We start from the raw sequence: 27735 nt of genomic DNA on the forward strand, positions 1-27735 counted from the left end.
CTTTTTTTTTTTTTTTTTTTTTTTTTTTTTTTTGGTACTTAGGATTAAACTAAGGGCCAAAGATCTTGCAATGCTAGGCAAACATTTTACTACTGAGCTACATCCCCAGCCTGCTTATTTTCAGGTAAAATTTTGTTAATTGCCCAAGTTGGGTGGGATTATAAGCAGCACCACTAGGCCTGGCTTCAGATCACCTCATCCTTATACTTGCTTCCATCACTTTAGCCAAATGGGTGTTCATTTTATCCCCACTTTAAGAACATTACACTTGCTTCTCTTTGTCTAGAAGGCCTGTGTCTCAGTATCTGCTTTAACTAATCCCTTAATGTATTTTTAAAATTTTTATTAAGTTTATTTGTCCATTTTAGGTATACAATACAGTTACATTCATCATCGGGATCTTGTACCTTTACGTGACTTATCTTGGTTCTTATTTTTCCCCCTCCCCAGCCCTTCCTTCAGCCCCTCCACCCTTCCTTGTTTAGAAAGACATTGTTTCTGTTTTTCCTTTTCACATATTTTTCCCTTTTTCCCTTTCCCCTTCCCCTCCCACTTCCTCTACTCTTTTAGACCTTTCCTTCCTTTTTTTTTTGGTACCGGGGAACAAACTCGGGTCCTTGTGCTTGTGAGGCAGGCGTTGGAACCACTGAGCCAAATCCCTGGCCTTTCCTTCCTATTAGTACCAATTATACATTTTGATCCTAATTTACACTTTTAGCTTTTCACACCAGAGAAACTATTTGGTATTTACACGTGTCTTATTAATTTCACTTAGGAGTACGGCCTCAATGTGCATCCACTTAGATATAAATATCTCTAGTTTATCATTATGGCTGAATAGTACTTCATTTTATTAAAGAAGCACATCTTTTTTATCCAGTCTCCAGTTGATGGGTAATTGGGCTGTTTCCAGATTTTAGCTATTACAAACTGTGCTGCTATAAACATGGGTTGGCATATATTGCTGTGGTACGATTCTTTGTATTTTGGGGGAAGATACCCAGCAGAGGAATATCTGGGTCAAATGGGACTTGTAATCCTAGTTGTTTGAGGTATCTCTGTATTGATTTCCACAGTGGTTGCACCAGTCTGTACTCCCACCAACAATGAAGGGTTCCTATCTCCCCACAACCCCGCCAGTATTTGTTATTGGTTGATTTCTTGACAGCAGCCATTCTTACTTGGGTGAGATGGAATCTCAATGTTGTTTTCATCTGCATCTCTTGAATGACTATTGATATTGAACATTTTTTCACATTTATTTGCTGCCTTTACTTCTTTGCCTGAGAAATGTCTGTTCATTTCAGATGCTCATTTTTGAATTGGGTCTTTATATTTGGGGGGTCTGATGTTGAGTTCTTTATATATTCTAGATAGTAGACCTTGGAGGAACAGCTGGTAAAAATATTTTCCCCACTTTGTGGGTTGTCTCTTCGCTCTGCTTGTGATTTCTCTGATAGTGCAGAAACTTTTTAAAAATAAGAGATCCCAATTGTTCATTATTTGTGCTAGTTCCCGTGGTACTGAGGATTTGTTCATAAAGTCTTTCCTATGCCAATATCTTCATGAGTTCTACCTAATTTAATGTACTTTTTCACTTGAGGTTCTGCTTAAAAATTACACCTTCACTATGACCTTCCCTGACCACTCATTATAAAACAGTACATTCTCACATTCTCCATCCTTCTGCCTTACTCTTATTTAACATATTACATGTTAATTTACCCTCTGTCCTCACCAGAATAGAAACTGTCACGTGCAGGAACTTTTTTGGGGGCCTTTGGACACACATCCCCTAGAACAGGTTGGGTATCTTAGTATCTACAGAATAAATAGTGAAATAATAATACATGAAATATCACTAACTCATCTTCTCAGAAAGATTTGCTTGCATGAACGGGGTAAATGGCTGAAATTGAGAGGAATATTACCACTGAATTGGATATGATATCATAATAAACAATGAAATTAGATAGGAAAAAAATTCTACAGACAGCATACTCGAGACACGAAATCCCGCCCCAGTGCTCTTCCAAGCTCCACCCTTCCCTCTAACCAAACAATCAGAAATCACACTGATCAGTGTCGCCTGGAATGTCCACATGAAGATGAAATCCCGGAGGCTCATGAATAGCGGGTATGAAATAAATGACTTCAAGGTAGCACTGAATCTAGTGAGAGATTTAGTCGATAAAACTGTGACAGGAAAGTACAAATGTAAGTATAGTAATTCCTAATATTCTCATTAGATTGAAAAGTTCATATATTTTAATCATTACAGCAGTGATTCTCACGTTTTAGAGTACATCAGAATTACCTAAACTTGTTAAAATAGATTACCATGCCCCATGCACAGAATTCTAATTGAAATCTGCATTTCTTTTTTTAAAAAGTTTATTAGTATATGTTTGTGACATATAATGAATATATTCACCATGGGGAGAATCTACATTTCTAATGAGTTCCCAGGTGATGCCGCTGGTCCCAGACCATATTTTGAGTACTACTGCCCAACTTTCCACTGAAAGTATAATATAAAAACCTATAACTAGAATATCCCCAAATAAATCAAAAATTTTAAAAATATTTGAAGTCAAAAAGATAAGAAGAAAGGGAAAAGAGGCAGATGTGGTGACATATGCCTATAATGCTGTACTCCAAGAGGCTGAGGCAGGATGATTGCTGCAAGTCTGTACTAAATGGTGAGTTCAAGGCCAGCCTCAATTACATCGTGCAACCCTATCTCAAAACACCAAAAGGGCAGGTGGCGTACAAATAAAAGTGTAAAGAAAAAAAACAACTGAATGGTAGATTCAAATAAAATTATATAAATAATTACAGAACAAGTATTTCTTATTCAAAATGCCTGGGATGAAACAGTTTTGGATTTCAGATTTTTTGGTATTTTGGAATATTTTCATATACATAATGAAATATGTCTAAAGTCTAAAACAAAATTTGTGTATTTATTTATTTCATTGTCATTATTATTTTTTGGAGAATGAATCTTGCTATGTAGCTGCTATGTAGCCCAGGCTGGCTTTGAACTTTCAATCCTTCTGCCTTAGCCGCTGAAACGCTGGGGTTACACAGGTGTGTGCCACCATGCTCAGCTCTTCATTTTTCATTCTTATATACCATATACATATAAAATGGATGTAATTTTACACAGTATTTTAAATAATTTTTCAGATAAAAATAAGTTTTAGGGTGTGAAATTTTCACTTGTATCAGAGTTTCAGAGTTTGAAGCCTTTCAGGTTTTTGTGTTAGTAATGCTCAAACCATGTATTAAATATTAATTGACTCCATATCCATTTAAAAGGTATTAAATGAATAAAAAGGAAGACCCAATGATGTTCACAGAAAACTCACATTAAATATGAGACTACAGTACAAGTAAGTAATAACTAGATAAAGATACAGTATAGAAATTGAAGCATCAGGCTAGAGTGTCTATATTCATATCAGATAAAATAAATTTAGAAATCAAAGTACTATCGAGGGCCAGGGATTTAGCTCAGTGGTTAGGTGGCCTGCCCTGCAAGCGCAAGGACCCGAGTTCAATCCCTGGTACCAAAAAAAAAAAAAAAAAAAAAAAAAAAAAAAAGAAATCAAAGTACTATCAAAGGTAAAGAGAACGTACCATAATTATAAAAGGGTCAATTCATCAGGGAGAAGAAATAATTTCTAATATGTATGCATCTAATACAGAGCCTCATAGAAACTGGCCGTGTAAGTAACAGGCAACTCTGTAGTCATACTAGGTAACTGTAATATGAGCTGCTCAGGAATTAATAAAACTACATAAAAAGTAATAAATACATAGAGGATCTCAGCAGGATTAATGATGCTGATCTAATTCATAATAGAACAATATACCAACAAACTGTACAACATGTATTTATATGCAGTCAGTAAGACAGACCATATCCCAGGCTATATGCTATGTGGCAATAAATTTAAAAGTACTGACATCAAAGAGTATGTTCTCTAACCTCAACAAAATTAAATACAAAATAAGTAATGATGTGTAGTAAACAGCAAACATCTGTGAATTAATCTATTTCTCTATAACAGTAAACAGTAGAAGTATAACAGGAGAAATAAGCAAATATCTTGGAGTTACTGATAATAACATATCAACATTTCTTGGATATAGCTTATATAGTACTTAAAGCAAAGTCTACAATTTTAAAAGGTTATATTTTTTTAAAACCTGAAAGTACAAAAATCAATAACCTAAGGTGTCACCTCAAAAAAAGGGGAAAAGAACAAAGTAAACTCAAGGAAAGTAAAGCAGAAACAAAACAAAACAAAACTAAGAGAAAATAACAAATTAGAAAACAGTCAATACAGAAAATAAATCATAAATATGTTCTTTAAAAAGATCTTTAAGGGTTCTTTAAAAAGAAAAAGCAGAAAACAGAAATCAGCAATATCAGAACTTAAAGAGAACTTATTACTCACATATAGACATTGAAAAGGTAAGAATATTATTAAAAACATGTTAATAAACTGGGCAAATAAGACAATTGTACAAACCCTTTAAAAAATACAGCCTACCAAATCTAATTCAAGACAAATTAGATAACTGGAATAACTATATGGCCAGTAAACCTGTTACATAAAAAATACTATTGGCACAGATAGCCAGGCATGGTGGCGCACGCCTGTAATCCCAGCACTAGGGAGGCTGAGGAAGGAGGATCACTGTGAGTTCGAGACCAGCCTGGGCTACATAGTGAGTTCCAGGTTAGTCTCAACTACATAGTGAGACCCTGTCTCAAAAAATAAATAAATAAAAACAAAAACAAAAAACCCAGCAAACAAAACAACAACAACAAAACCAAAACAAAACAAAAAAACTATTGGCACAGATGTCTTCACTGGTAAATTCTACCAGAAATTCAAGGGAGAAATAACAGCAATCTACCTAACTTTTTCACAAAACAAAAAACTTTCCAACTTGTTTTCATAAGGCCAGCATTTTCTTGATACTGAACCAAGTACAGAAATGACAAGAAAGTATGCCTACAGATCAATGTAACACATACGCATATGAAAAATTTTTAATAAAACTATAGCAAATCCAGGAATACATGAAAAGCATAATCTTGATCAAACAGAATTTACTCTATTGGTTTGATTTATATCTGGATGTCCCCCAAATCCTCATGTGCTTAAATACAGGGCTTTTGAAAGATGATTGATTGGAGTATGAGGGTTTATGGCTGGCTTGCTGTTAGGAGGTGGGATCTGGTGGGAGCAGCTGGGTCCCTGGAAGGGTTTATTTCCCTTCTTGGCTCAGCCCTTCTCACTCTTCCTCCTGCTGCCATACCATGAGATGTTTCTCTTATGCCAGGCCCCTGTGCCATTCCCTAGTATCTTGGAGCCATGTGACAATGGACTGAAACCACTACACACTGTAAACAAAAATAAATCTACCTTTAACTTGTATGTGTCAGGTATTTTGTCCCAGCAATAAGAAAAATATGACACTCATGAATATAAAATTGGTTTCATACTTGAAAATCACCAATGTAATTCAGCATATTAACAGAGTAAAGAAAAAAACAGGATCACTTCACTAGATGTACAATGAATATATGAATATCATTATAAAAATTCTTAGTGTTCCAAGAATAGAAAGGAACTGCTTCAGTTTCATCAAGACATCTAAGAAAAATGTGTAGCTTGTGTTAACATAACAGTAAAAAATACAATACCTTTCCTCTTAGGATTGGTACAACAGAAGTGTATCTGTTCTTACCACTTCTTTTCAACATTATACAGGAGATGCTAGCCATTGTGATATATTGAGAAAAAAGAAGGTGAAGTATTGGAAAAGAAAAAATAAAACTGTTTGCAGGTGGCATAACTGTCTATACAAAAAATATCCTTAAGAATCTAGGAAACACCTGCTAAAACTACTACTAAGTGAATCTAGCGAAGTCATAGGTTATAAGGTTACTATAAAGATCATTTTATATTTTTTTGCAAATGAGCAGTAAACTACTGGAAAATTTTAAAAATTCTATTTGTAGTAGCACCCTAAAAGCATAAGACTCTGGAATGATTGTGTAAAAGACATACAAGACCACTACATTGACTACTTTAAAATAGTCCTAAGAGAAATTAAAGAAACCTGTAATAAATGGTTTATCATACCATGTTCATGGAGTACAAGTATCAATGATGTTAAAATGTCAGTCTTTCCCCAAATAATGTATAAATTTCAACATAATTCCAAACAAAATCCAAGCTTTTAAGTAGAAAGTCTCAATTTCATTCCAAAATTTATGTAAAATGTAAATTGATATAAAATAGTCCAAGCAATTTTACAAATAGCACTATCTGATATCAAAACTTACTATAGAACTATAGTAACCAAGACAGTGTGGTTCTGGTAAAAAGATAAACATGTGAATCAATGGAACAGAACATAATTCAGAATCACACATACAGATTAAACTATTTTCAGCAAAGGTACTATTGTAATACAATGGGAAAGAGAAATTCTTTTCCAACAAAAATTATTGAAGAAACAGCATATTAATAATGGAAAAAATGAGCCTCAGTCTTTACCTCATAAAAAAATCAAAAGCTAGCTCAAAGTGTATCACATACCTAAATATAAAAGCTAAAACTATAAAACTGCTAGAAGAAAATCTTTGTGATCTAGCTGTAATAACAATTTCTTAGAAATAGAAGAATTTAAATAAAACAAGTATTTATTAGCTATAAGAAGCACTGACCAAGACAAATTATTAAATTAGATTTTACAAAAATTGAAATCTTTGGTTCTACCGAAGATAGCAGTAGAAAAACAAAACAAAACAAAAATCCAAAATGGTCATATATATCTCAGTGCATATAAAATGAAAAGAAATTGTTTTAAGCCTATTCAGAAGTCTTACAACTCAGTAAGACCACCCAATAAAATAGAGGCAAAAGACTTGAACAAACAGCTCATGAAATATAGATTTATGGCCAATAAATATATAAAAGGTGCTCAACCTATTACTCAGTATTAAAATACTTCTTAAAACCACAAAACAAGCTAGGCATGGTGATAACACACCTATAATCCCAGCACTGTGGGAGGCTGAGGCAGGAGGATCAGAAGTTCAAGCCCAGTCTGGGCAATTTACCAACTTAGTGAGACCATGTCTCAAAATAAAAACAAAACAAGGCAAAGCAAAGTAAAACAGAAAAAATAAAAAGAGTTAGGGATGTGGATCAGTGTGAAGGTCCCGGGTTCAATCCCCAGTAGCGCAACAAACAACAAACACAAAAATGAAAGAACTACAAAGCAACCATTAGAATGACTAAAATTTAAAATAGTACTGACAAAACCAAGATTAGATGAGGGCACAAAGCACCTGAAATGCTCATATATTGCTAGAGGGAATGTAAAATCATACAATCCCTTCAGAAAACCAGCAATTTCTTACAAAGTTAATCATGTGACTACCATATGACTAAATTTAGAAAAATGAAAATATATGTCCACATAAAGTCCTAAACATACAGCCTCACGGCTGCTTTATTTATAATATCCCCAAACTAGAAACCACTAAATTTCCATCATCAAGTGAATGGATAAATAAGAACAGATAATGTGTTTATCTGTTCACAGTGAATACTATTCAATCGACTACTACTCGCCATAAAAGAGATAATCTATTCAAACATGCAACAGTACGGATGATTTAAAAATCACCACGCTAAGTGAAGTAAGCCAGATATAAGCCACATTGTATGATGCCATTTATTTTAGACACAATCTAATATAAAAAGAGAATGATCATTTGGCTGGTTGAAACTGGAGGTTGCAGGTGGACTGCAAATGATATAAGCAATCTTTTGAAATGATGCTAATGCTATGTGTCTGGCTTGTGTGATGGTTTCATGAGTATATGCCAGTGTCAAAATTCCTGAAATTGTACAGTTTGTACAAATCCAGTCTACTCTATAAATAGTCTTCGATGTTAACACTATCGGGTCAACTACAATATACCAATCTGTTCAAAATATGACAGAACCAGAATGATCTCTTTTAAACAACTCTGGAGTAAAGGGCAAATTTAAAACTGTAGATTAAACAGGAAACAGCAATAACAAAAGAACAGAATCCACAGGAGACAGGTGAAGAAAGAGGAAAATTCATAGCCCTTTATAATTTCATTACTGAAAAAGAATTAAATTAACTGATTAACCTTTCCCTTCAGTAATATGAAGAACACAATAAATGACAAAATAGAAGGAAAGAATTAATGAAGAAAGAAGCAAACATAATTGAAAAACAGAAGAATGTTAATACTAATAAGATAAATCCATAAGCTGGGCCTTGAAAAATAAATGAATAGGACCGGGGATTTAGCTCAGTGGTTCAGTGGCCTGCCTTGCAAGCACAAGGACCCGAGTTCAACCCCCGGTACCACAAAAAACAAAGAAAAATAAATGAATAGGACCGGGGATTTAGCTCAGTGGTTCAGTGGCCTGCCTTGCAAGCACAAGGACCCGAGTTCAACCCCCGGTACCACAAAAAACAAAGAAAAATAAATGAATAAAACTGACTTATGAGTAGCAACCTAATAAATTATTTTGAAAAATAATAACTATATGCAGTAAATTAAAATAGGAAACTATTATAGATATAGAAGAAATACAAAGGATTTTAAGTGATCACTTTGCTCAAATACATGGAAATAAATCTGATAACCTAAATGAAAAGGATAATTATCTAGGAAGATAAAATGCTAAAATTTAATCAGAAACACAAACTACAGAGAGGTAATTTATTTACAATGCAGGATGCTGAGAAAGTTGTCAAAGATCTATTTTTTCACAAAGGTCTAAATATCTGACTTTACCTCTTAAACCCTTAAAACTGGTGACATCTAGCCCCAATGACATCTCTAAATTAGGGTTCTTCTCTGAGTCTCTTTCCCCGCCCCATTGTATACTGCATTTCTGTTCCTGGAAATCTTAATATCTCACAAAAATAAATTTCTTCTGTCTCCAGCCAGTTCATCTTTTTTTCCCTCACTAACCTATTTTCTTCTGACTGTTTTACTAAATGCTATCTTCCTCCAGTTACCATACATGAAAATAAAACTAGAAATGCTTTCTCTTTCTTTGCTGGATTACAAACTTCTGAATAATTCCAAGAATTTAGTAGGATACTGTGCTTAAAGCAGAAACTCAGGGGAAAAAGTGAATGAATGAATAAATGTAATGATCTTTGAGTCAAAGAGGGATGAGTAACTGGAAGGGGAAAATAAATACAGATTTTAAAAAAATGGAATGAGTCAACTTGTATAAAACTAAAAGGCAAAGACAAGGAAACACTGGGCCGGAGATTTAGCTCAGTGGCAACATGCCTATCTTGCAAGTGGCAAGGGCCTGAGTTCAATTCCTGGTACCGAAAAAAAAAAAGGAGGAAAGGAAACACTGTGATATTTGGACCCACAGAACAGGAATACAGGTTAACAGAGAAGCTGATAATCTGTGAGACAATATAGACAAAAAGAATACATTAGGTATGGTAGAGATACCTCAGGGTTTCTTCTCAGGGCCTGAGCATTTCATATACTCTACCAGGAAGCACCACATATAAGCTAGAACCTCTCAGAATAGCTGAGCTCTTCCTGCAATGGTATGTACCTTCCTACTTTTCTCTCACTTACCAAAGCATACATCTCTTGTTCCCTTAAAAAAAAAAAAAAGGAAAGGAAACACTGTGATATTTGGACCCACAGAACAGGAATACAGGTTAACAGAGAAGCTGATAATCTGTGAGACAATATAGACAAAAAGAATACATTAGGTATGGTAGAGATACCTCAGGGTTTCTTCTCAGGGCCTGAGCATTTCATATACTCTACCAGGAAGCACCACATATAAGCTAGAACCTCTCAGAATAGCTGAGCTCTTCCTGCAATGGTATGTACCTTCCTACTTTTCTCTCACTTACCAAAGCATACATCTCTTGTTCCCTCCTTCATCACCCAGGGCTCTTTTCCTTGTTCCAGTAATGAGATCACATCCGGCTTAGAAACAGAAATTCCTGCTTACAAGAAATAAAAGAGGAATTAGCCACATCTGTAGATCAGATCAAGTTCTTTGGTTGTCAGGAAGATGTGGGCATTAAAGCAAGAATAGAGGAGATGTTTCAGGAATCGTCTAATGAAGCTAACGGTGCAAAATTCAACTCAACCTATTTTGCAGAGCACAAGAGCTTTTGTTTTTGTTTTTAGAGGGATCTTGCTATGTTGCTCAGGCTGGCCCTGAATTCCTGAATAAAGCAAATCTTCTGTCTCAGTCTCCCAAATAGACAGGACTACAGGTATGTATCGGTGCACCCAATCTAAGAAGGAGAAATTTAGTTTATGAAGCATGTGGGAGGCTTCCCAAACATAACACTGGAACACAATCCTTTGTGCAGATTCTGAATTACGACTTTCTTACCCAGTGATACCAGGCTCCTGTAGTTCTCCAACATCACCTTCCTGTATAAATTCCTCTGCACAGGGTTCAGCCATTCCCACTCCTCTTGAGTAAAATTTATAGACACATCCCCGAATGTGACCAAATCCTGGAAAGACAGAAACACATTCTTGTTCAACTTGTGTTCAAATCTTCACACAGGTTAGAGTGAAACTGTCTATATTTTTGAAGAAACATCTTGGATACAGCAAAAATTTCAGCGATGTCAAAGAACTGAGGATTTCTCTGTGCTTGTTCTGATATTCTGTCATGGAAAATACACAGTTTCAAAGAGAATCTTGACTGGTAGACGAAAGATTTATAACACATACATATGTGCACACAACTGGGCAGTAACTGAACACTGTTACCAATAAAGTATAAAGTAACAGGTTATTCACACTAAGTACCACAGCGTTTCTCAATTTGGTGAAATCAGGATACAGTGGGGCAGTAAAGAAGATTATTACATAATAAGTAATGGATATACATTACCTTAATTAACCACTAAAAGATTTATAAAAATTATGTATAATTAGTAAGAAAATGGGGGATGCCTGATTTATCCAAAAGGAGAAATAAAAGAATGAAAAGCAAATGGAATAAGTGGAAAACAAATATAATAGGTTTTAAAATACATCTGTATGTAAAAACATTAAAAGAAAATGTACTAAACACTAATTAAAAGACCAAGATGATCAAGCTGGATTTTAAAAAGCCAGGCAAGCATTTACTATTTACAGCAAGCATACTTTAAATACATACTCTTTGCGTAGAGTTTTTTGAAAGGTATGCATTAAAATTTCCTCGAGAAACTCAATGGGCCATACCACCAAGAGACTGATTCAGAGGTCTAGATGGTGGTCTGGAAACAGCACTCAGGCTGACAGGCTTGATCTACTCTGCACATCACGTACTACACTTTCTCTTCCTCCTTTACCAAGCCAGAAGCAGGAAACAGGAGGTGGCTGGCCCCTACTGTCCTTGACTGACTTGCAGATGAAGAATTAATTCCTTTGATCATTCACACATATATATCTGGCAAAGATTTACTGACTGCTACAACCTACTGGACACCATTCTAAGTGTCAGAAATACAAAGATACAAAACAAAGTCCCTTCCCTTGGAGAGTTAAAATTCTACCAAAGGAGAAACACATAAAACATAAGGTCACACCATACCAGGTAGTGTAAAATATTGTAACAAAAAACAGGCAGGTGAAAGGTGATTGAGTGACAGAGGTGTTTACTGTAGATAAGACAGTCAAGGTAAGCCCAAATGAAGAAGTAATGGTGTTTAGATAAACTGAGAGAGCAAGCCATGCCAACATCTATGGGAAGGGAATTAAAGAAGACGGGAGTACATGCAAAAGTTCAGACGGGAGTTTGCTAAGTTTGAGGAACAGCCCACTGACCAGTGTGACTGGAATGAAGAGATGTAAAGATTTCTGGAGAACCGGGTCTGAGGTAGTGAGGAGCTGGGGCACACAGGGTCTTACAGGTCAGGGTGAGGGTTGGATTTCTTTTCACTAGGATGAGAAGCTGAGGAATGTAACAGGCTAGAAAAGAAACAGGCCCCATGCAGCCTCTCTAGTTTCTACCCTCTTCAAATTAACGCAGCATCATCTGTATTACTGGCCCTCAGTGCATAGTACAACTCATATGTGTGTGATTCAGTCATTAACTGATGACATGGATGTGACACTTTCCTTTTTTGACCTCTTTTTCCTCATCTGTGAAATAAGCAACTTGGACAAGACCACATAATTTTCTTCCTAGTGTTATCATTTCATGGGCCTGGATCTATCCTGCCCAATATTCTGGCTACTATCTATGCATAGCTATTTACATTTAAATCAGTTAACATTAAAAGTTCAGTCTCATGTAGCTATGCTGACACATGCTTGTAATTCCAGCACTCAAGGAAGCTCAGCCTGGGCAACTTACTCACTTAGCAAAACCCTGCTGCAGAATAAACAAATAATAATAATAATAATAATTAAAAAGACGGAGATGTAACTCAGTATGAAAGCCTGGGTTCAATCTCTAGTACCACAAAAAAAATTTCATTTCGTCAGTCACTTTAGTACATATAAGTTGCCATAGCCAGTTATGGCTGATGGGTACAGGATTGGTCAGAGAGGATACAGAACATTTCTATTTTTAATCATTACAGGTATAGTGCTGCTGTACATGATTTCTGAATCTAATGTAACTTCTTTATAACCATTTCTATATTTTCTAGCAATTTTTATTTGTTTATTTTTATTTTTTGCGGTACTGGGGATTGAACTCAGGACCTTGAGTTTGCAAGGCAGACACGATGATACCGAGTTACATCCCTGGCCCAGTTTTATGATTTTTATGAATATTGAGCCCATAGAATCTCTGAGTGTGATGAAAAATGTTTCTTACTAATTGAATAATCCATCTATTTCCCACCAACTTAAAATTATAACAGTATATTATTACATAAGCAAAACAGGAGATACTAAATTTTGTGAATGTGTTTTTACTTGCCACAGCACTCAGCACTTAAATTTTTAAATAACTATATGTGTAGTGAATAATATTTTTCACTCCTATGGAATGTTAATGCTTGTATTTCTTTCTAGATGTTACATATTCACCTTTTCATTTCTTTCTTCTGGGTCCCATTCTACACTTTACTGTTTTCCTTGCTATAGTTTTTTAAAAAATGTAAATTCAAGTATTTCCTTCATTAATTTCTTTTTCAGAAAATATCCTTCTGTTCCTTAATATTAATTCACTAACCCTAACTGGGTGACCTAGAATATCATAGTTGTGGTCTGCTATTAACCCGTGATGTCCCTGAAATGAAACCTCACTATTCTCTCAAATCCCACTCTTCAAAGGGCACAGAGCACCTAGAAGAGTCACTCACTGCCTTAGCGGACCTACACTTTAATATTCACTCAGATAAATCTCATTCCACAAAATCACTTTGGTGATCTATGGTTAGGTCTACCCAGTGGCCCTCCTGTTTTGCCTGTGTTTCAAACCCAGGTCGTGGGGAGCTCAATGTTAGCATTCACACCGGAACGAACACCTCCGTGTCAATGAGTCCCACTCCCACGGTGAAAGCTTTCATATTCCACTCAGGATTTTTGCCTCTTGGGAGCTTATAACCAAACACGGATCCCATTGCAAGTGCTGAATTAATTCTTGAATAGACAAAAAAGTAGCTGGAGGAAAAAGGAATCTCGTGGGCTTTTCAGGACTTCCTTTGTGTTCTGCAATGGAAGCCATGAAGGAGGAAAGTCACTGGATAAACGAGATGTTGTCAGGGTGGGAGTTTTAGAAGGCAAAATGTTCATGAAACCTGAAAAATAAGATGGCATTTCAAGGAAGAAAGAAGAAACACTTCTTACCTTGGACATGGCTTTAAGATTTTAAGGATTTATGACAGTTCTGCCCTCCTCTTTCAAGGACAGTATCCTGAGAAAGTAGGGCTGGAGAAGAAAAAAGAAACCTTAAAATGCTCGGCCTTCCCTGCAGCTCCCCAGCATCACATGCCTAGAAACCCTTCTTTCCTTGTCTTCCCTCTTCTCCTTCTACCACAGAGGTAGCTTTGAGGTGTCACTGAGCGAAGTTATTTTAACTAAACTTACAATCCATTTCCCCATGTGCTTTATATCTGAAGACATATATTTTGTGCATCACTTATCTCTTCATTTATATTTACGAACAATAACAGCTATTACAGAATGGTATTACCAAGCAAGGTTTTTCTACCCTTTCATGAATGAAGATGTTCCACCGATGAAATTATCCAAGGTCTTATGCTAATGAATAGTTGAGCCAAACTAGAAACTAGGTCTAAAATTTTCACTCTTTCTGTAAGGTGATGATGATGAAATGAAATGTGTCTCCACCCTTACTACAGAGATGAGAGATGAAATCATGAAGTGAATGCCTTAGAGAAAGCATCTTTACACAGAGTGTGCATCAGGAGGGCCATGTGATCTGGAAGATGGTGGTTGGACCAGAGTCAGGACACCATGCTTCTGGTTCTGCCTCATAACAAAGTGCACCTGAATACCAAGCCCTTGAATTTTCTGAGGGGAGGGAAGGGGGTGGGGGGGAAGGGGGAGGAGAGAGGAGAGGGGACGAGAGGGGAAAGAGGAGATGGAGAGAGATGTGGGAGGCACAGCAGAACCTTTTAACCACGAGTTCTTTTCCTCTGGACCTTACTGCCTTGAAGAATAAAGCATTAAGAACCAGCATAACTTAGTGGTAAGACACCCTAGCTCTGGGGATGAGGCCACCTAAGTTCCATCAGACCACCAAACACAGTCAAACTCTGACAGTCACAACCTCATCACACATTGTTTCACGTGGTCCCACACCATTACACATTTCAGTGCCTCAATCTCAAAGGGTAAAACAGTTTCATACATAAGAGTAATGGCAAGGGCTTACTGTCACAGTGTCACAAGCATCCCCCACAGCTTCACCGTCACAGGGCCGCTCACACACGGTGGTCTCACGCCGTGACCCACTGTCTCAAAATCTCACACAGTGTCACAGGCTCCACACACAGGTCTCAAACTGTCACACAGTGTCACATCCCACAGCCTCCACGCCAGGCAGCGCTCAGTCTCACGCTGTCATGATCACATCCCGTTACACACAGTCTCGTGTACAGTTTACACAGTTACACACTGTCACACGCGCTGACACGGTCTCACACTGTCACAGGTCACATGGTCCTCCTGGCTGTCACACGCCGACACATTTGCACACTGTCACAATCTCCTGTGGTTACACACGGTGGCAAGGTCTCACACTGTCCCAGGTCACCCACTGTCACACCCCGTCACATCCCCACACCGTCCCCGTTTTGTGTGGGCTCCCTGGGTGGCTCGCCCTCCGGACGCCGGACGCCAGACACCAGCCCGTCCTCACCGCCTCCTCCGCCGCAGGCCGGAGGTCTGGCTCCTCCGGAGCCCGACGCGCTCACAAAGGCACAGAGGGCTCGCGCAGGCGGCCAGGGCCGCGCAGGGGCCGCTGGGAAGTGGAGTCCAGCTCTGGGCTGCGCGAGCCTAGGCGGGCGCCTCAAACTGCGCAGGCGCGGTAGCAGGCCGGGTGTGCGTCGCGAAGGGCTATGTGCTCCTGTGTGGTGCTGGCCGCGCGGGGCAACAGTGCTCGCCTCGCAAATGTGGTCAAGGTGTCCCTACCCTTGTGTGCTTTCTGAAGAACCTTTCATTCGTCACTTATGGAGGGCTTGCAGTGTATCAGACACGGTTGTGAGCTCTGGGCACACAACACCGGACAAGCAAACAAAAATCCTGACCTTCATAGACCTAACATTCTTAACTCAAGAATGAATACTTAAATTGAAGAAAATGATACTGAGATACTTGTTTTGAGACAGGGCCTTGCTATGTAGGCTAAGCTGTCCTCGAACTCGCTGCGATCCTCCTGCCTCGCCCTTTCAAGTGCTGGGATCACAGGCATGCGCCACTACTCACAGTTTAACTGATACATATTATTAAGAAAAAGGGTATTAAGATCATGCAGTTATTTGCTGTCGTTTCCATTATTCAACCTTTCTCTGATAATGTTTTATCACAATTCATATCCCTAGACTTAGCTGCCATTCATGTCTTAGGAAATTGGTTAATGCTTTGTCTCACTGAAGTCACCAATGATAACCATTATATGAGCTTAAAATTTTTATTTAGTATACAAAAAATGCAGTTATATTCACAAAGATAACTAAAACATGATGAAGTGAATAAATATGGCTAAACGTAGAAAATGGTCAAATAAGTAACAGTACAAAACTACAACTTTTAAAACAAATGTGTGACAAGCATCAAAATGCATATAGGTTACTTTAAAGGAGGATCAAAGCTGTTGTAACTATTTTGACTTCAGTCCTGGAGAACTGTTCCTGAGTGTAAAAAAGGTATACAATCCACAAAAATTGTAGTTGGTTATGTTTGATTGCTGAAATGAACATTCACTTGATTTTTCAAATCAGACCCATAAACTTTAAGGTAAGACAGGAAAATTCTAGATTTTTTTAGTCTTTTCCACATTTCAAAAATATGTAGAGATTGGGCTTCTTTACACTGAAGAGGCTAGATTGTAAGATTTTAATTAATTAGTTGATTTTTTTTGAGACAGGACCACACCAAAGTAGCTCTGAGCTCCCTATGTGGCCCAGGCTGACTCAAATTTGTGGTGATCCTCCTGCCTCAGCCTTCTTAGTGCTGGAATTACAGGCATGCAGCACTACACTGGGTTTAGACTGTAACATTTTTTTCAACCATTATCTCAAGCTTCTTCCACCAACAGAATCCTCTACAAAGCTTAGTAAGCCACTAAATGAATTAAAATTTACTTTAATTGCATTAAAAACCACATTCATCTTCTTAAATGGGTATCAGCAGATGTCTGCCTACCATCTCAAGTTTTATTGAAATAGTCTATGCAAAATCTTGAGTTGTAGAGATAACACAGAGAATCCACAGAGAAAGCCCCATTTTAAAAAATTTGGGCTGGGGATTTAGCTCAGTGATGCCGCTGCCTATTTTGCAAGTGCCAAGGGCCTGAGTTTGATCCCTGGTATCACCCCACCCTCAGCACAGACATCCATTTATTCTTGCACTGTTTCTTGAAAACACTGGTTTATACACCTGTTGAACATCAGCGGAAGCTGGGCATGCTGGCACTCTCCTAGATGCCTAGCTCTCTGGGAGGTTGAGCCAGGATTGCAAGTTTAAGCTCAGTCTGGGTAATTTAGCAATTTAGTGAGACCTTAAAATAATAAATCACAAAGAGCAGGAAATGTAGCTCAGTGCAGTGGCCCTGCGTTCAATCTCCAGTACTGAAAAAAAAAAAACAAATCAGTGGACATATCTAATAAGGACTCATATCTAGAACATGGAAAGAGCACTGAACAACTCACTAAGAAAAATATAAATGGGTCAGGAATGGTGGTGAAATAGGAGGAAGGGCAAATAAGCAGGATCTGTTCATTACAAGACCCCAGGACAGTGTGAAAGAATTCTCGGGACTCTCTATGTGGAACTTCCTGTGGGATCCCACAAGATATGGAGGACACAAAAGGACACAGATGCCATGAGGCATCTGACTTTTCACAGTAGCTTGCTTGTCTTCTAGACCAGAGTGCATTTTTATTTTTGCTTTTTTTTCTCCTTTCCTCTTTTGTTTGACCCAATTTCACTCTGCAGAGCCAGTTTTTTCCTTACCTCGTCACCCCTGGTTTTTTTTTCTTTAACAGAAAATACTGTGGTACAGAATCCCAATGATGAATGTTACTGTATTGTATACCTAGATTGTACCAATAAACTCAATTTAAAAAGATAAAAAAACATGTTACAATAACATATTTAACAAGGCATATCTTTCTATAAGGCTATATAAATTATTTGGGCTCCCATTAGTGAATAAAGATCAGAATAAATTTTCTGAGCAGCTGCTTCTTTATTTACCAACAGGAGTGTACCCAAACTTAAAAGTTTGTATTTAATTATCTTTAAATGTTTATTTGACCTATAAAACCATGGTGTAGAAATCTACAATCTACTTGTATTTTACGTCATTTTTACAACATTTAGACAGACAAACATATAAGACAATTTTAACTAGAATGTACTCAAATGGTTTTGGCCAATTGAATTATAAAATCTTTTAGTTAGGACTAGTCAAAACCTTTGCACGTCAAAATTAACAGAGATCTCTCGTACCCCTCAGTTTTCAAATAGACTTTGGTGTTGTTTTTGGCTTGTTTCGACCAATTCTTTGAGGCAAGAAGGACCTGGAATACGTTTAACTGTTGAGCCCTTTCTAAAGGAACGATCTATAACAGTGGTGCACACCTGTAACCCCAACACTCAGGAGGCGGAGACAGGAGGACTGCCACAAGTTCGAGGCCAGCCTCAGCTACAGAGTGAGTTCAAGGCCAGTTTGAACTATTAAGCAAGACCCTGTCTCATAAAGCCATAGGAACTGGGTGTGGTGGCACAGGCCTGTAATCTCAGCACTCAGGAGGCTGAGGCAGGAGGATCACCTTGAGTTCAAGGCCAGCCTGGGCTACACAGTGACTTCAAAGCCAGCCTGAAATACATAGCAAGATCCTGTTGCAAAACAAACAAAACAAAAAAAAACCATAGGAAAAAATAATAAAAATACAAATAGTGCATTTTAAAAATGGACAGTGGGGGCCAGGGATTTGGCTCAGTGTTTCCACCACCTGCCCTGCAAGCAAAAGGGACCGAATTTGATCCCCGGTTTAAAAAAATAAAAGGAAAGTGGACTCGAATAGATGTGTCTCCAAAGAAAATATATAAATGGTTTATAGTACATGAAAGGCACTTGACATCATCAGTCACTGGCGAAGCCAATTGAAACCACCACGGCACAGCACTTCATGCCCACCAGGATGGTGAGAATATAAAGGAAAAAAAGTGTTGGCAGGGAGGAAAACAAAACAGAACCCTTACACACTTCATTATGAATGTACGCTATGAGTGTAAAACAGGAGCTGCTTTGGGAGACCTTCTGGGAGGTCTTCGACAAATTAAACACATGGCCTGCTAGTTTGCTAAGGGAGCCATAACGCACTTCCTCAGACTGAGTGTCAGAGCAACATAAATTTATTTTCCTACAGTTCTGAAGGCTGGAAATCCAAGGCTCGGTGTCAGCAGCTTTGGTTTCTCCTGAGACCTCGCCCCTAGAATTCTGCTCTTCACATGGTTCGTCCCTCACACATCCAGGATGTTCTTGCCTCTTATAAACACCTCAGTCTTAATAAAGTAGTGACACCCTAACAGCATCACTTTAACTAACACCAAATTAAGGATTCCTTCCAAATACATTGCATTCTGAGGTATTGGGGCTGGGACTTCAATATATGAATCGGAGTGAGGGCATTCAGTCCGTAACACGAGTTGGCATATGAACTAGGTACTCCAATTCTAAGTTTATATCTAAGAAAAAAACAGAAGACGTATAAATGCAAATACTAGTACACAAATATTCACTGCAGAACTATTCATAAGAGTGCAAACAGTCCAAATGTTCATATTATTCATTAAAATGCCACAAAATATTGATATATGCTACAATGTGGCTGAAACGATATTATACTAAGCATAGAAGCCAGTCACAAAAGACTTCGTAGTGTATGTCTATTTATAGGAAATAGCCAATATACTTCTAGAAACAGAAAATAGATCAGTGGTTGCTTGGGGATGGTATGAGGGGTTGGAGAATGGCCATTGATAGACACAAGTTTTCTTTTTGTTGTGATGTAAATGTTCTACAGTTAATATTTTGGTGACAGTTATACTGTTTGTGAAAATACTCATGAACTGTACATTTAAAATGTGTAAATTGCATGGGCTGTGAGTTATATTTTAATAAAGTTGTAAAAAGCCCCTTGAGATCATGAATTTGATTCTGGAATCTCTGTTCTGTTACATAAATCTGTACCTCTTTGCCAATACCATGTGCCTTGATTGCAGCAGCAATACAGAAGTCCTGCTACTCCTCCCATTTCACTTTTATCAAGATAGTTTTAGCTAATTTTCAAGCCTGTACTTTTCCATATAAACTTCACAGTAAGTTTTCTAACCTTTAGTCCAATCTGGGAAGAACTGAAATGTTTGCTATGTTGGGTGTTCCAATTCACCGACATGGTATAACCTCTCCATTTATTTGGGTCTCTAAAATTGCTTTCATCAGAGTTTTGCAATTTGCAGTGTCAGAACTTACACATACTCGGTTACATTAACACCCAGCATTTTATTTTCTTGTCTGCAAATGCAAGTTAAATTGCAGGTTCATCACTTTTAGTACAGGGAAATGTTGGTCAATTTTTGTTGAATTTATATCTTGATGTCTTTTTGAGCTTGTCATTCCTTCTAGGAACATTTAGTTTGTTTTTGTAGATTTCTTGGGATTACCTTTGTGAACAATCATCTGCAAATATAAAGTTTTATTTCTGACTTGCATTTCTTTTGATGTTTCCAGTATGCTGAATACAGTGGTGAGATAAAGCGCTTTATCGGTTTTCCAGGTACAGCATTTCGCTCTCCACCATCAAGTGTGATGTTGGCTGCAGGTTTTCTGCAGGTAGAGGGAAACTGAGAGGACAGGAGGCCATAAAAGCCACAGAAAGCCTCAGCAACCTTCATTTTCTTAAAGCTAATGTGAGAACGGTAGGTGTCTATGAAGGAAGGGTAATGCGCACAATGTCCTCTGCGGTCAGGGAGGTTTTGCCCTGAGATGCTATTTATCAAGCTCTTTATTTTGCTCTTTTTTCTTTCTTTCTTTCTCTGGCTCCACCTAACGAGATCCAAGGGAACCTAGATCATGTGTGTATTTTACCCAGGGCCTTGGACATGCTAGGGAAGCATACTACCACTGAGCTACCCCTGCCCCACAGCTCTAGATGTGATCATTTGTGGCCTCCTTTCTTTGGCACTGGACACACTTTTGCTAATTTCATGTTCAGTCGGGTGCTCTGCTAAATATGTGTGTGTAATGGGTGCAGGAGGCCAGGAGTGATAGTAATGCATCCTGGGTTTGGGAATCTTTTTGCAGATGTGTATGTTAGGTGTTTCTCTGAAAACACAATTTCCAAAATTTGAAATCTGCAAATACACTATTTTGAAGGTACTATGGTCTGAATGCCCTACTGTGCATATGTTAAAATTTCAACGTTTGTGCTGGCTTCATATTTCAAGAAAGGCATATGCAAGGAAGGCAGAGTTGTACCCAAATAAGTACCTTAGAAACAAGAAAGTTATGACATGCTAGAAAAAGTGCTTCAGCAGCTGAAATGTTAAACTACAATTCAGTGTCAAATACAGGATCAAAGTATAGACAGTTGGGTCTTTTAAACGGAAAAGAGAACTAGTCCCTCATTTACTGAAAAACCTGTGATTTTTATGGATGTGGGCTTTAGTTCTCATATCCTTGGTACCCAGGGCCCTTTGAGGAGACTTAGAAGATGGTAAGAATACTTCTAGACAGGAAGGCAGACAGGTAGATTCCTTAAATTAAGCCATGCTTGAAATCTACTCTATACCTATACTTCTAGCTAGAAGGAACAAGAAATGCTCTGAGCATTTAATCCAGTGAAGAGCTTTACTCTTATCCCTGCATGTATTCATCCTATGTCATAACATTGCAGTTAAAGAATCAACCCTATGACTGCAGGTGAGAGGAAGTAAATAGAGAAAAGAAACTAAAAGTTCCTGATCTTTTTTGGGTGGGTCACCCTTATTACCTATGTGTTCTTATAGTGTATTCTGCCTAGCACAACAGCTGTAGCAGTCTTTTTTCAAGAGCTGTAGTAGTCATCTGGATTTTTGAGCCATAATTATTCTTCCACATATACAGCTTATAATGACATTCACCTTTGTGTACCTTCTGGTGCTTGTATGGATTAAATCAGGCCTCAGATCAATTTGGAGTTTCTTCTTCATGATATAAAGTATGAATGCATAAACAGGCAATCTGGTGGATTTCTTGGAACTTTTTTTTTGAAGTAAAACATTTATCGGTAAATTTTAGATATACGTAACAATAACATTCACAAAGGGAATTTGTACTTGTATGTGATGTATCTTCTTTTTTCCCATTCCCCTGCCTCCCTTGACCCCTCTTTCCCTCATTTGCCAAAGCTTTGTTTCCATTTTTTCTTCTATTTTTTTTTCTGGCCCCTTCTTTTTTCCCTCTTCCCATTTTAACATTTTCTTCCCATTTCTCAGTATCTAATATACATTTTGGCCCTTATTTAGAATAAGCATCATGCAGAATGAAATTATTAGCTTATTATCTTTACCAGAAGCAGCAGCTATAACATTATTTTCCATGTGTTAGCTCATTTAGTCACCCCCAAAACTCAAGAAGCCCTATTATCATTTTCACTTTCAAATGTGAAGACTCAAGCACATTTCTGAGAACAGGACTCAGATATTTTTGCTCCAAAGTTCACACAGTAACCGGGACATCACCTAAGCCACACGATCTGAGGTAAAAAGGATCAAATCGGGGCATTAGCTTGGGTTTTGGGCCGGGGTCAAATGCTAGGAAGGAATCATCATGCAGAAACCAGGCCTACCTGTGCCGGACCAGCATCCAGGAAATCATACCCTTAACCATACTGGACCATGCTGTCTTCACTTTCCCACACAAAGAGAACGAACAACTTACTTATGGTGGTCTCGACCTTTGCCTAGAGATGCCACCTCATAACAGGAAACTCCTCGACGTGTTTTACAATTCACGTTCTCCTTCATAACCCACTGGTCATACCACATGTATTTAAAATTAGTGACCAGATAATATCTGAGGGTTCCTCCTTCCAACCCTGCTGGTGAAACACTACACAGAGATGGAGATTTAATGGATGAGAAAACTTTTCATACAAACATCCTACATCCTTTCACACAGTCACATACAGTTGTGTATTCACCATTAGATGGCCCCAGTAACACACTCAACGGGCCACACAGAGTTTGAACCAAACATCACACACCTTCACAATAACCACTGCACACGCAGCGACAGTCACTCGATCAAAACCGGAGAATCATACATCATTATCGAAGGGACTCGAAACCTGGCCCATCGCCTGGGTATACAAGTTAGCGCACGGGTAGGCCTAGTCCTGAGAAATATCGCGAGATCGGGCATCAGGGTTTGGCCGTCGCCTTGCTGACTGGAGACTACACTTCCCAGAAGGCATCGCGGCGCCGGCCAATCACAGCCCAGCACCGGCGACGCCTGCGCCATCTTCTGGCTGAGGGCGGTGAGTCCGCCAGTGCCGAGTGGAATTCCGCATTGGCTTGCCGAGCGCGGCTGCGGTGCACCTGTACCTAGGAGCAGCAGGTGAGGGGCTCCGTTTTCCGGGCGCTCTGGGGTCCGTGCGAAAGAGGCCATCGCGCCCTGGCAAGTTCCGAGCCCAAGACGCAACGGGACGGCCGACCTCGTGTCGGTGCGCGGCTCTTACGGCTCTGGACCACACTTCCCGTCGGCCCCCGCGTGTGCTGCTCTCTCCTCAGCGCCGGCGGGAGGGAGCAATAGTGGGTCCGGTCCCCTCGGATCTTGCCTAGTTAGCATTTATTTACATGTGTGCTTTTTAAAAAAAAAAAATCTGGAGCGAAGATTTTTTTTTATAAGTCCTCCTCCAAGAGTTGCAAGACCCCAGAAGATTTGGCACCACTAGTTTAGAGGTAGAGATCATCTCTGGGGATATTTTAGTTGATCTTGGTCAAATTGTGCCTCCGTAGTGGTTAAGCGAATGATTAAATCACAGGTTGTCCAAGTAATAAGATAGAGTGGTGCTTATAAAGTGATCATCATAAGGAAAAACTTCCTATTGAGTGATATTAAGCAACACTCATAATCATGTACAAATTAGAGTGAAGTATTTGTAACACACCAGCCACTGTCCTGAGCTCTTTTACAAAATAGTTCTTGTTTAGTGATGAACTCAAGGAGTGGTTAAATGACAGCATGCAGCATACTTGTGTGTTTCCTGTTCAGCTGTGTGTGTGTGTGTGTGTGTGTGTGGTGTTGAGCCTGTGTTTCAGGGGGGCAGGTGAGTTTGACTTCTGTTTGATGAATGCTGTCGTTATGCAAAGGATCTAGTTGTGGATATCTTTCCCTGACAGTTACTGTTGCCCAGCCTCAATTTTGACAGTTGTGTGGTGCTTCATTTTATGTCTGTGCCAGAAATGATTTAACTGCTGTGGATTTAATGTACTAACTTTGTATTGTCTTAAGCAGATGTATTGTGTGTGCAGCTTTGCACACTGCTCTGTCTTTATAGGAGGGAACATTTATATGCTGACAGTGGAGTCCTGGGCCTGCTCCATTTACCTTTTCAAATTGTCCCTGCAACTCCACCGTGTTTGTTGACTAATAGTAGACCCGCAAAACGGGGTCCACAAAGCCTCAGCTTGGGCTGTGGTGCTCTTTAAATTTGGAAGTTGGGAAAAGAGCTGAGTAGACTTCTGAAGATGTTACATTTGATGCATAAGAGAATTAAACAGCTTGGTCTTAGGCAGGCTTTAATTAGGCGGGGAGCTGTGCAAATTATGCAGACCCTCTACTCCTTGGCTGAGGAGAGCTTTCCTTGTCCTTCTGGTACCAGGTGGGTCTCGATCACTGGGACTGGTGTGAGCATCCCAGTCTGAGATTTGTGTCTGCAGCAAGGCACTTTAGGGGAAATGAAACAAGAAATGACCAGTTTCCTTGGCAGCAGCTAAAGCTGGTTTCCTGTCGTTGGGTGACAACTACAGTTATCCAATTCTCTGATCCAAGGGTTGGTGGGGGCAGTACGGTGGGGGTTTGTGACCTTGGCATTCTAGGAACTGTGAGGCGAGCCCACCCTCTCATGTTTTTCTTTCCTCCTCCAGCTCTGCAGTCTTATGATTAAGTCCATCCCCACGAGAGGAGCCTGGACAAGGACCCATCAGCCCTTGGGATTCTAAAAGTCATGTCCCTCGTGAGTTTTAAAATCATGTAAATATTTGTTTTCCTTATCCTGAAACTTCCCATCCATTCATTTGGCTCTCAGAGGTCCCCATTTGGGGAAATAAAAGGAGCAGACAGAAGGTTCCCCACCAGTTGGCCCCTCTGACAGACTTACTCTGAGTAGCGTTCCACATCTCCTGATACTCAGTCTTGGGCGAGGAGGCCAGATGGAGTAGAAATCTGTTTCCCTGTCTGAGACGAGAACATTCCTGCGGGAAATGAGCCTGAAGATTTGGGACTGGGGGCAGGAGTTGGTTGGGCTCAGTTCTGTGAGTGGTGAAATGTCCTGTGTCAGAAGAGATGGACATTTGGGTGTGATGGGGTCTTAGCTGGCGATCTGTGAGAAGGTGGATGCCAGAGTCAAACTCTAAATTTGAGGCTGCAGAGCACTGGATTCTGCATCATTCTCCATTAGCTTCCTTTTTGTGGTACCAGGGATTGGACTCACGACCTTGTGCTTGCGAGGCAGGCGGCGGCACCACTGAGCTAAATCCCTGGCCCTTCATTAGCTTCTTCTGTTTACGAGCAAGAGGAGTGTGGAGCTAAGGATGAGAGGTGACAGCAGGGTAGAGTACCAGCTGGATTGGTGCAACACCAGCGCTGGCAAGAGCAGATAAATCTGCTCCAACCCCTGAATCCAAAACAAGAATGTTTGAGTCATTCTCTTCACTTGATAGGAAATAGCACAGTCAGCAGAAGTGATCTCTCTTGATTTTACTCCTAAAGAAAATGTTTGCAGCCACCAGGGTGGCACAGCCTATAATCCCAGCACTGCGGGAGGTTGAGGCAGTAGGGGCACAAGTCCAGGCCCAGCCTGGGCAACTAGCAGCTTAGTGAGACCCTGTTAATAGATAGATAGATACATGCATACATACACACACCCATACTGAAAGAAATAAAGAAAAGCAAGCAAGCAAGCCTGGGGATATAGCTCAGTGCAGAGTCCACAGAAAGAATGAAAGTAAAAGAAATGTAAGTGATTTGATATAATGATGAGCTCAGGTCTTCAGGAAATTCTTGACTTACACGAAAACCTTGTTTCTAAGCTATTTTACAAAATTTCTTGAAACAAAATACTTGGGAAAAGTCCATCAGGTGTCTCTTGTTTGATTCCATGAAGATAGAAATGGTAGTCTGATCTTAGTGGACAAGTTCTTATATGCCGAGCACAGTGGGTAGCGTGTTTCATTACATTATTCCCTCTGTAAAAAGAAGTCCATTTCGTTTTCTAATCTCCACTTCAGGCCAGTGCACAGAGGCTCTGATTTGCAGGAAAGAGGGTGTTGAGAATATAAAAGTTGTTTTCCTCTTGTCACTTGTTGTTTCCAGTCCCAGTCCTTTTGTTCACCAGAGCAGACCCTTCAAAGACCTGCAGCTCCTTTCATCCCTCTGGGAAGTATTGGCCTGATTGGCACCTCTCCTTCATGCCCTCTGTTCCAGGGGCCAGCATTGTTCAGGGACGTGGCCGTAGTCTTCTCCCAAGAGGAGTGGAAGCGGCTGGAACCTGCACAGAGGGAGCTGTACAGAGAAGTGACGTTGGAGACGTACGGCAACCTGGTTTCGCTGGGTAAGGTGCTTGGTGTGTTATTTTGGAACAGGTTCTAGGCACTGCTTGGGTCCCGGTGCCTGTCACTGGTGACCAGTTGGCCACTTGGGAGTGGCTGAAAGGTGGCCCCTTGCCCCAGTCCTTCCTGCAGCTGTCCTGGGGTTAATTCTGGGCCCCCCACAGTGTAGCTGGTGTTGTTTCTTCTTGTCTCCAGGTCTTGCCACATCCAAACCTGATGTGATCTCCTTTCTGGAGCAAGGCAGAGAGCCCTGGGTGGAGGAGAGGGTGACAGCGGGAGGCCTGTGTCCAGGTGAGTGAGGCATCAGTGGCAGCACAGCAGGCCCCGCAGTCGGGTCAGCAAGAGACAGACCCTGGCAGTAGAAAACCTTCCCTCCCAGCTGCAGACCCAGGTCCCATCTTTGTCATCCTCCTCCTCAGCTGATCAGTAAGATTTAACAAAGATGTCGCTCCTTCCTTTCTGAAACATTTTTTGAAAGCTTCAACCAGTATTTAGCGAGACACTGAGTACAAATGTGTTTTCTATGAAGCACATTTTTGCTTTTGAAAGTTGGCTATGTCCTTTAACCACTTTTCTAAGGGAATTTGTGTCGGTGGTTGAGTTTTGGGGAGTTGGCCAGCAGAAGTTTATCGAGTTTTCTCAAGCTCTACAGTGTGAAAGAGGAAGAGTTAGCCCCGCCTTCCTGGAACTCACACATGCACGTGCACGTGTGTGTGCGCGCACACACACACACACACACACACACATGCATGTGTACTGAAGGAAAAGGGTTTGGTCAGATTGTTTCTCTGGCCGATGGCCTCTCCAAGGGTACGGGTTTCAAGACAAGACATGAGACCCCAGTGTAGCTGAACCTGGGGAAACATAGTTGCAGCCAGTGGGTGGGGAACCTGGATGGACAGGGGCAGCACAAAGGGCAGCCCTGTGCAAATGTGGGATTCTGCACTGTGGGCTTCGGGCCTGTGTGCAGGTAGAGCTGAGCTGGACTCATGGGGACCTTCACTGAGAATATACATGCATGTGCACCTCACAGGTTTTTCTCTAGTGAGTTTCAGAATAAATTGGTAATTTCTCATTAGATGTGACAAGAATGATTGTAAGAAAGTCATTTTTTTTTTTTTTTTTTTTTT

General features: G+C 39.7%; 1 protein-coding gene across 6 annotated transcripts in view; it reads right to left on the minus strand.

The window, feature by feature from the left end:
* The window catches only part of LOC104857153 (zinc finger protein 583), an 18523-nt gene extending 3018 nt beyond the window's left edge, over positions 1-15505 (minus strand). The window contains exons 1-4 of one of the 6 annotated variants that reach the window (XM_010616886.3): positions 15423-15505; positions 13886-13966; positions 10476-10602; positions 9982-10077 (exon numbers count right to left, since the gene is read on the minus strand). In XM_010616886.3, the coding sequence (XP_010615188.1) occupies positions 9982-10077; positions 10476-10602; positions 13886-13894 (232 nt within the window). In that variant the 5' untranslated portion in view covers positions 13895-13966; positions 15423-15505. Of the gene's footprint in view, positions 1-9694; positions 9713-9981; positions 10078-10475; positions 10603-13885; positions 13967-14249; positions 14373-14450; positions 14584-15422 lie in introns of those variants that run through there. The other 5 variants (XM_010616888.2, XM_010616887.2, XM_010616889.2 and 2 more) reach the window with 5 other exon arrangements.
* Positions 15506-27735: the final 12230 nt, after the last annotated feature.

Source organism: Fukomys damarensis, unplaced genomic scaffold (assembly GCF_012274545.1).
Source record: "Fukomys damarensis isolate Sample0158 unplaced genomic scaffold, DMR_v1.0_HiC HiC_scaffold_19, whole genome shotgun sequence".
NCBI lineage: Eukaryota > Metazoa > Chordata > Mammalia > Rodentia > Bathyergidae > Fukomys > Fukomys damarensis.